This window comes from Gobio gobio (genome assembly GCF_949357685.1).
Source record: "Gobio gobio genome assembly, chromosome: 9".
Classification (NCBI taxonomy): domain Eukaryota; kingdom Metazoa; phylum Chordata; class Actinopteri; order Cypriniformes; family Gobionidae; genus Gobio; species Gobio gobio.
The window spans coordinates 5180639-5191283 of record NC_137115.1 but is presented as its reverse complement, the minus strand read 5'-3'; the positions used below and the strand labels follow the sequence as shown (position 1 = coordinate 5191283).

Below are 10645 nucleotides of genomic sequence, written 5' to 3'. Positions count from 1 at the left end.
CTTCGAAGTAGAGAAAGGCAAGCAGATTTGGGTGCTTGTAGACAAGGATGATCCTTCCGTCTGAGAAGCGGTGTAGCATATCTTCTTGTGCCATCGACATTAACCCTTACAGTGTGTTGGTCAAGCAATTCAAGGGCGTGCTGGTCAAACTTGGATCGGGTGGCTGCCTTCTCACTAATATAGGGCAACGTATCAATTTGCCACAATTTCTCTACATGCTTCTGAAGCTCAGAATGGGGATAGCTCAATGCAGTGAAGAAACAGTGCTGTTCTTCAGAAGGAAGATGGAACAAACTGGCAGGACCTTGAAGTGTCCACCCAAGGGAAGTACATATGGCTACAGGTCCCCCAGAAGGGCCAACACAAACAGGCTGGATAGGGATGAGCAAATGTGGAAAGTCAGAACCAATCAGTAGTACAGGCTTCACCTTGTCAATTGCTGGGATTGGCAAACCCTGTAGATGCTTGTACTTCTTCATCAATAGGTTAACTGGGTAACTGTGCTCAGAAAGACCCAGTTCATCCGCAGTGAATGCATGATGTATCTTGTGTCTACATCTAGGGTTGTCAATGGGCGAAATCTCAAAAGAAACCGATGCCCCTTTCAGATGAACGACTTCATGCCGTACAGTTCTCAGTGAAAGCGTCTCTGGTTCTTTCTGCAGCTTGAGATACTGTGCAGCGGAAGAAATGAGAATTGTCCGCTCGGAACCATCATCCAGCAAAGCATATGCCTCTAGTGAGCGTTCAGCATTATGCAGTAGTACTTTGACCACCTTTAACATGACCTGTTGAGGACGATTAGGACGATCAAGATAAATGGTGTCTGGATGGGTACTAACCATGAGAACTTTGTTGGGCTCCTGTTCATTGACATCATGTAGCACAGTGAGATGTTGCTTTTGACATATTCTACAGGGCTTCTTGAGGGTACATGCCTCTGGTTTGTGGTTGCGTCCGCAACGCCAACAACTTTTGTCCTTAAGCCATCCTGCTATCTGGTCAATGTTCAGTGACTTGAATTTGGAACACAAACTGAGATAGTGCTCACGTGTGTCACAATATGGACAATAAGGTTTAGGCTTCTCTCTAGACTTTAGTGGGAAAGCGTGGTGAGTTGGAGAGGTAGGCTGTGGTTTATCTGGGCTACTACTTGTGTTGTAGTAAACAGAAGATGATGGCTGACTCTGAATTCTGTTCCCTTTCCTCTGAGGCTTCATCTGCTCTTGAAACATCTCCACAGCTCTGCTTGAGATGCGTTTTGCCTGGGATTTCAGCTGAAGCCAAGCTGATAGGTCCAGCAGGGTGTATGTTTTGTCTGTCCCTGTGATTAGTATACCACGACTTAGACAATGCTCGACAAACCCATCACGGTAACTGGCAGGCAGTTTGGCTAAAAGTCTGTCTACATGTGAGCCACATTTCAGTTCGTAGCCGTTCTCACCCTCTAGTGAACGAAGCATGCCCACAAGAGAATGTATTGAAAGCGCAAAGTTATCAAATGCTTCAGCATCTCCGACTCTGACCGGTGGAGAGTTCAATATAGCTCCAAGTTCACTCTGTACAAGTAGACGGGGTTGCCCATATTTGTCTTGGAGGGCCTTCAATGCCGTTGTATACGGAGTGGGGTCATGCATATAGGCTTGGGTCAATTTGTAGGCACTTGGCAGCTTCAATCGGTCTAGAAGCACTTGGTATTTAAACTGCTCTGTGAGGTGAGCGTGAGCACCAACAAGACTGTCCAAAGCCATCTTGAGTAAGGCAAAGTCAGACTCCCTACCACTATCAAATTTGGGCAGAGCTGGTTTGGGTATACCATATGAACTGGCAATCAACATGTCCATCATATTGACTGGGGCTAGTGGCTGTACACCTGGGACACTAGGCGCTAATAAGGGCTGAGGGTTAAACTGCAATTGTCTTACAGGTTGAGGTAACTGACCCATTGGAGGCTGAGGTTGAGATTGTAATGGGACTGCAAAGGAAGGCGGCTGGACATAGCTGGTCCCGGTTGAATCTGCACCTGGCTGAACTAGACTATAGGTTTGTCTATTAAAAGACAATGACTGCTGCCCTGTTGTAGGAGGGTATACACTCACTGTAGGCAATTTCACCTGTTGGGGGGACACACTCGGCAATACTACAGGATAGATAGGAGAAGAAAGAACATTTACAGGTTCTACATGTAATGGTTTGGATGTAGAGAGAGAGGTAACATGCTCAGGAACAGAGTGTGAGGTTAAGGGCTGAGTGCTATCGGCATTACCCTGATGTATGTAAGGTGTTGAGTGCTGTGGATTATCAGATAACTGATGTGTGGTGTGGTGAGCAACCTCTACCTTCTGTGAACAGAGTCTATCAGTCTGTACCTGCCCTGGGTCAAATTCACTTCTGGTACGTGTAACAGATGTTGCATTTTCAGTCTCTGATTCTCGAAGAAGGGATGCGACAAGACACGCTTTCTCCAGCTCCATCTCCTTCTGCTTAATGCGGCGCTGTCTTTCAAGCTGCTTGGTGATCAGTTCTTTGGTCTTGTGTGCTGCACGAGCCTCTTCATCCAACTGCCGACTTCTCCTTTGCTGCTCTCTGAGTAGGTCTTCTCTTTCATAAAGTGCTAGGCGTGCTTGTTGATCCAGGAACTCACACTGTTCTTCAGCTTTGCTCTCCTCCACCATCTGTCTCTGCATCTCCGCAAGCTCCATGCTCTTCATTTTCTCTTCAACAATAGCTGCCTGTAGATCATTCAGTCGTGAAGCCGATGTCCGGCTGGATCCAGAGCTTCTGCTGGTCTTTGTCCTTGCGTGACTGTGACGTGAACTAGCAGATAAATGTGTTGAAGGTGGTCTACTAAGTGCAGTCACATTATCTGGTTGTGCGGCTGGTATTATACTGCTGATATTCACACTGGAATCTGGAATTTGGCTTGGTTGATACCCAACATCATAATCATTTAAGTAGGCTGGTGGATGTCTCTCCCGCTGAGTACGAGGACGCACAACTGGCTCTGTGACCTCCTGCTCTGACTGCATGTTGTCTTCAAGGTTGCTATCATCCGGCTCGAAGGACCATTTGTAGAGGGGGAACCTCTGGATTGTTCAGATAGGCCTTGAGGACTGGAGACTCCGGTAAGAGAGTAAGGGCTCGGAGAGTTTCATCCAAAAAAACTTTAATAACGTTGGGCACTTAAATACAGGTCGTGGGTGAGCAATTGGGTTGCAATACAATACACAATTACAGGGGTTTGTGTATGTAGGTATGTGTGTGTGTGTGGTCTGAAACAAAGAAAATAGTACAAATTAGATAAATGATATTACAATTGTCGTTAGGATATTAAACATTTCCATACTGCCCATAAACAGACATATACATATAAGTTCAAACCAATAAACAGGTAAATAGTTGTCTGCAATTCGTTGACATTCACAATTATGATGATGTAGCATCCCAAAATGATCTTAATATGGCTTACAGAGCAACATCTGTACATTAATATACCAACAATACAATGTAGCACATGGCAATTTGTATATAGCACGCTAGCTTTCTGACATCAATCAACAAAGAACGTCATATTGTGCAAATATACTCCCACACAGCCAATACAACATCACAACAACATCAGTATCATTAATATGTATACATTTTCCCAAGAAATGACAAATAAACTTACTTTTCTGCATGAACGCACACAGCTTTAAAGTTGCGGATGCTCACCGTGACCCAGCGCGTGCAGTGTATGAAGCGCATAGTCTTAAAGGGGAAAGCGCATATTCTTAAAGGGGAAAGTGTATAGCATCAATAAGCTGGATGGCCTCTAGTGGTTAAACATAAAAGTGCAATTAAAGGGAAAGACTTTCCTACATTTACAAAGCCAGTATGCGAGGAGGCGTGAACGATGGGTATGGGTAAGAAATGCTGGGTATCACACCTGAGAGACAAAAGACCTGCATAATGACCTGCATAATGAATGAGCTTCAGGAATGTGACTGAGAGCAACAGGAGCAAAGGAAATATATGTTTTTGTAGTTTATTTAGAATGTAGTCAACAAAGGCCTGTTATATTTTAAATTATCAAAATATTTGACTACACTGCAAAAATATGATTCTTATTTAGTATTGTTTTCTTGTTTCCAGTCCAAATATTTACAATTCTGAAAATCAAGATTAATTTACTAGATAAGTATAATTTTCTGGGTGAGTAAGTGAGTTTTTTGCTTAAAACAAGCTAAATTATCTGCCACAACAATTTATAATTTATTAAACCAATTTATTAAAACACAATTTATGAGATTATAACCATGTTTTTACTCCAAACTTACTTTATATCACAAGTCAAATGTTTTAAATTACCTTCTGTGATCTCATATGGCTTCGGATCAAAATATCAGACAGAAAATATATAATTTTACAATATTCTGCATAATTATAAAAGCTATGTCGAATAGCATTGCATTATAAATATAATCTATAATATAACACAGATAAACCATATATTGTCACGATTGTGTGTTTATTGTCTTCAAGCATGTCTATCTGCATGTTATAGCGATCTCAGGAGGTTTTGTTTATGTCAGGGAGAATGTCACATGGTAAATATCTTCTTCGTCTATGCCATTTATGGACTGTATATATAGCGGCTGTCAGTATGAACTGAAAACACAACACATCAGAGTATCCAGAGCTCATAATGATTACATCTGTACATTTTGGGTAAAGATTGAATAATAACACTTCTCTGTATAGAAATTTGACACAGACATATGAGAATCTATCAATATTTCTACTCATCCGCACACTTTTGAACTAAAAGCCCTGAGGGATGTGTTTTTGTCGTGAGTCTTCATGACGAGCATAGAGGAGTTTTTTTATGAATGAGAGCAGCTGACACTCATATAACAATAATTTAAAAAAAGAACAGAGGTAAAAAATGGAAGCTTGAGTCTTAGATCTTTTTAATGGTGTATAGTTTGTCAAGGTAATTACTTACATCTGACAGTAATTTTGAGCTAATTTAAACAAAGAAAGCTTCAGTGCGTCCTCGCTCAGATTTTTGCGTTTAATATTCACAAATGCTAACAGAATAAACTTAGCCTACCTAACACTCAGCGGCGGAATCCATTGATCTCAGAAATGAACAGCTTTTCATGAGGTTATTCCAGGATTATTAAACGCGTCTCAAAACAATGTCGCTGACGTATAGCGCTGCACTTGATGTGTTTATTTGAGTTGATGTGTGGGCGTCGACTCTGGATCGCCTCAGTATTTGAATCTCAATAGAATGTGCGCTCCATGGGTGTCATGGGTGACATTTAAACGTTTCTTTAGACATATGTCTAATGTTTGTGTGATAAGTTTTCACTAAGTTTAAGATCATTTTCTGAATCTGAATGAACGCCTTTGACGTTTGTTTTCTTTATTTTGCAAAAAGCACAACATTTTGTTTTTATTGTGACTGTACACAAAAAAATTGAAACTTAACAGATTATAATGATGTATAACACTTGCCTGAATGATGAAAAACGACAGATTTATTTGAGTCTCTTTGGCACTGATACGAAAAAGCAAGTCGCGACTGCCGACTCGAGTGGGTTAATTTACAGCCGCAGATTCACACTTACCCTGTACCTACATGGAATAACAAGCACCAATTACCCTGTAACTACACGGATAATTACCCCTTAATTAATTATTTTTTTATTCCCCAAATATTACATATTGTTCCCTTAAACCTACACATACTTACTTTGTAGTCACACTATAATTAGCCAAAGTTACGTTGTAAATTCGCTTTACTTACGCAGTACTTTCCGGGCTGTAATCTAAAAAGTTACCAACATATCAGACAACCCAGCGATGGCAAACCCAGTGGTAATTATTTCAGCGAGTCAAAAACAAGGACAAGTAGTACAGTAGTCCAAAACCTCCCTTTGATTTTTCTCCCCTATTTCGATCTCTGTTTTTGTCTGTAGAAGTAAGTCTCGAAACAAGCAGACCGAAATGGGTTCTGCCCAGGCCTTGCGCTTTGCAAGTCGCAGGCTTTCATTTTCTACATCGTGTGCTTTTTAAATGCCTCGTTACTCTCGCCATGGGACTCTGTAGTGGTGGTACAAAGCTCCAAAAGCACTTTTTATACAAGGTATAAGGATGGGAACGCTGGCCCAAGATTCCCTGCTGTTCCCTCTGTCGGCCAGCTAGAGGCATGGTGCTGAGATTCAGAAGTCCTAATTCCCTGTGTGACATCTTTGCTTACACACATTAAAGGTCTGAGCTTCTGAGAAGTTCCTCTCTTGCCTCCTCTATTGATCAGACATCTCTGTTTGCCAGAGGGACAGTGGGAAGTTGGCCATGTTTTCATTTTTGTTTCTTTGGATGTGCTACTGAGAAAGGCTGGAGAACCTTCCCCTCTTCCTTTCTCTTTTGCAGCCAACCTGGTAGTGGGGTATCGGTCCACGTGGAGATGTCTAATGAGAGACACAGGGAGCGTGGGAGAACAGCAAGCTCGCTGGAGGGGTCTACACCAAAGGCCGAGACTACAGAGGAGCTGAGAGTGAGAAACAACTGGGTGGACAGAGAGCAAATCCTCAGCGGTCTCCGGGGAGGAAAACAGGGACTTGGGAAGAGCAGGTGGAAGATGATAAATACGTAATATCCTTCTCTGATTGAAATGAGTGTTGAGAGGACTGCCATGAAAGACAACAGTGAGTGTGAGCAATTAAGATTCTTCAAATTGTGTTGTAATTTCAACCTTGATGTATTGTGAATTGAATGTAATTCTGTTCTTTTGCAATGCATTTGTCTCAAACCAGCAAAAGCATGGCTTAAACTGTCAGTTCTACTCCTTTGTTTCATAGGCATTGTTCACCTCAAAATGAAAATACAGTCATTATTTATTCAAACCCTTAAAGTCAGCATGAAACAGAAGTACTTTCGAGTCTTTCCTTCCCTGTTGTGATGTATATCCTAGTGAAACGGCTTCTCAAACAAGAACAAATGTAGGGCGGGGCTTGAATTTGTCTTTGGGGAATTGATTGGATGGTTGTGGTTTGCTATTGGTGGATCTCATGTGAGTGACAGGTTGCCCCGCCCTCGTCATCAGAGAAGAGGAGAGATGTCACTCCAAGAGGGAGGCGAAGTTATTCAGATTAAAGATTAAGAGCCCACAAGAAAATTTCATGTGCTCAGATGCATTATTTATAATAAATACTCCCCAAAAAAATAAGAATGGACTTATTTTATTTCATGGTGACTTTAAGCACCACAAATGAGTTATAAAAGTGGTCCATATTGCTCACATGCTATTTCTTGTCTTATTTGTTGTTTGTGTGTGTGAGAAAAAGACTAAAATTAAAGTGAAAGTTGACCGAAAAATGTAAATGCTGTTTAAATTTACTCACCCTCATGCTGTTTTAAACATATATGACTTAATTTCTTCTGTGGAAGACAAAAGAATATATTTTGAAGAATGCCAAATTATTTGTTTAACTCAGGGACTCAAAGTTTCTCACACAAATAACTGCTTTTCGTCAACTTTCAAGGTGCCTTTTCCCCCCCGAACTTTGAATCCTCCAGCCCCCATTTATTGTAAGTGCATGGAAAAGAGCAATCAGTACAGTTTTCAGAATGTGTTGTGTTTCATGAAATAAAATCATATGGGTTTAATACTAAATACTAAAGAATGATGATTTTTTTTCATGCCAGCACACATTTTACTTCCTATCAATTGTTCTGTTCGGGATTCAGCGCTGCAACACCCAAGGCTGAGAGATTATGCCTCTGATCTGGGAGAACAATTAATTAAGCTCTCACAGATTTACTATCAATAAATAGCATAGCTAGCGGCAAAACTTTGTGCTTCTCCATTTTTTTTATAGATGTTCCACAGCAGAAAAAAAAAATGCAGATCTGTGCTATTCTCAGCTTCATCTGCAATCGACTTCCAACATAGACCAGGCCTGAGGAGTAGCAGAGAGGGCCAGAGTGAGGACTTTTCCAAATCAAAGGCAGGTTTACGGGATGACTGTCAATGATTTCTTCCCTGCCAAGGATTTCTGAGGCCTGATTTGTATTAGTGTACAGCTGTCTGAGCAGCCCAGACTTATATTCAGCAGAGTCGGCAGCGGTCATTGAACCATTGATTCAGAGCTGATGGATAACCTTGATTTCAAAGAAGCAGAAAGATGATTTTTTTTTAAAGAGCAAAGAAAAGATAAACGAAAGTTCATCTTAGGCTGTATAACTATATTTATATGTTTTTTTTGTTTCCTTTTTTTATTGCATATTATATACATTGCAGATGGTGAATGTGTAGTTGTCTTATCTTTAAAGTCTTTTGAATTTAGTATTTTTCATGTCATTATATTGTTTAGAACTGACTATAAGAAAATGTTTGAAAAACGATATTTTATTCATATGTTATTCTATGTCCTCGTAAGTGGACACCAGGGGCCTCATTTATAAACGTTGTGTACGCACAAAAGAAGGCGTACGCCGCTTTCTACGCAATAATTGGTATTTATAAAAAGCAAACTTGACGGGAAAATGTGCGGTCCTTCACGCAACCTCTGACCCAGGCGTACGCACAAAAACGGGTGAAATGAGAAATGGTGACACCGTCGGCAGATGGAAGAAACACGTGAAAGTGTGTGAAACTGTAGACCGTTGTGAAAGAAATGGCAATACTGCCTCTCATAAATAACATGAAGACTTCACAAAGCAAGTCTTACAATTAACAGCCTACACGAACACCCGTTTGATCGATCTGCAGTGAAAAACAAACAAAATCAAACGAAAATTACAACAGAAATGCAAATTAACACATATTTGTGAAATATGTTCTGCAATAATATTGGCATTTTATGCAATTCATCCTCATAAATAATATGGTAAACAGAACGAAATAATGTACAAAACTGATTCTCGTCAATGTGTCAGTCTGGCGGAGCAGATATAGATGCAATTAGATAGACAGACAGATAGATAATTAGGGAGATCTATAGATAGATAGATAAATAGATAGATAGATGTATTAATTGTCCAGTGGGGAAAGTTGTTTTCATAGTAAAAATGTATTCATCAGCTACGGAATCATGGTATTCATGCATATGCCCTTAGTTTGTTTTATTTTTGATAAAATAACGTATGACGTATGTCTCAACCATTCAGAAAGCTGCAAGAAATTACATTTGCACTGAACTATTACCCATTTCCATGTAGATTATAACCAACATCTGTAGCTTGTCAGATGCAATTAAATGGATGGAAATAAAATGCCCCATCACAATGCGTAAAGACGCACAATGGCTGATCTTGCACTCTTAGAAGATGTGCCAAATGGAAGGATTCGTAGTGAACGCATCTTCAGACAGCAAGAAGACTAGCTAGCAAACGAGGACACACTCTGGCGATGGAGCGCTAGAAGCTTTTTTGCCTCAAACTTTGATGTCCGACCATTTCTTTTTTATTTCGGCCGCGGTCCGAGGTTATGAGGCTACAGCATTTACGGCGTCTGCAACCTTTTGCCACTCAGTAATGCCCACACTGTGCCCTCCAAAACAACATTTTTCTCCTCTTTTCCACCTCGCCAACGACAACTGCTACTTCACATTGAGTGAAGTTACGTTTTTTTATATCCTCTCTGTGTTTGCCATGATTTCGCAATCGATGAATATTAACTTGTGGACGTTTCACGGACTATTTATGGGCAACTATGGGCGTGACATGAAGCCGCAAAAGCTGCGCTACATTTAGAATTGATTGTGATTTATTAAGGGAAAACTGCGTAGGATGTGCGTGTGCATGGTTTTATAAATCTGAATATTTCTGTGCGTACGCACGTCCTATGTTTCATCCGTACACCACTTCTGTGACGCAAATCCTACGCGAAGTTTTATAAATGAGGCCCCAGGACTCAGTTGTTTAAAAAATAAAATGGATGAAATGACATGTATAGGCAAAAACATTGGGATTTTTTTTTTTTTTCAATCACCAATCAATGTTCAGATTTCAGCAACAACATGACATGAAGTGCCTCTTACAGCTCAGCTCAGACAATATATACTTAAATGTTTATCACTTTGTGTTATGTAATGTTTTATGTAACTTCAAAGGGTTCCCTGTAAAATGATGAAAGCTTTTCTGTTTGGGTAGGATCCAGGCGGAAATCCCCAGAAATTGTCCAAGAGCCAAGAGGTTAAATCCCAAGGAGAAGTTGTTATCCTGGTAAAACTTCAAAACAAATGGTATCTCTGAAAAGCCCTGAATCCAGACTTAAAACACTGGCTCCGCTGTCAGAGAAATTCACAAAAATACAATGTCATCGTACGTGGACAGTGGCCCCCAGGAGGTATAAGAAGTACCACACAACCACACAATGTCACTGTTTTTGCATTTTTCACGAGAGAGGGAGTTTGTATTGCTCATTTGACTTTCTTCCAAAATGTTATATATTAAATATTATTTTACCATTATATGAACTTTTATTTATTATATATCTTCATTATATATTTATTAGGAACTTTAATAATGCATAATAAATGAATATTTATAATTGAACTAGGCCAAAGCGAATCAGAAAACACACTTGAAAACAAGGCCGTATCAATCTGCGAAGTTTATTAGGAGTTCTCACTTGTGAATTTATAAGCCC

The 10645-nt window shown here is 40.2% G+C and overlaps 1 protein-coding gene across 1 annotated transcript in view; it reads left to right on the top strand.

Moving 5' to 3' along the window:
- Positions 1 to 3876: 3876 nt before the first annotated feature.
- Positions 3877 to 10645, top strand: part of smtla (somatolactin alpha) — a gene marked incomplete at both ends in the record, with an annotated part of 45910 nt that continues 39141 nt past the window's right edge. The window contains 2 exons of the mRNA XM_079825287.1: positions 3877 to 3905; positions 6424 to 6547. Of these exons, the coding sequence (XP_079681413.1) occupies positions 3877 to 3905; positions 6424 to 6547 (153 nt within the window). The remainder of the gene's footprint in view (positions 3906 to 6423; positions 6548 to 10645) is intronic.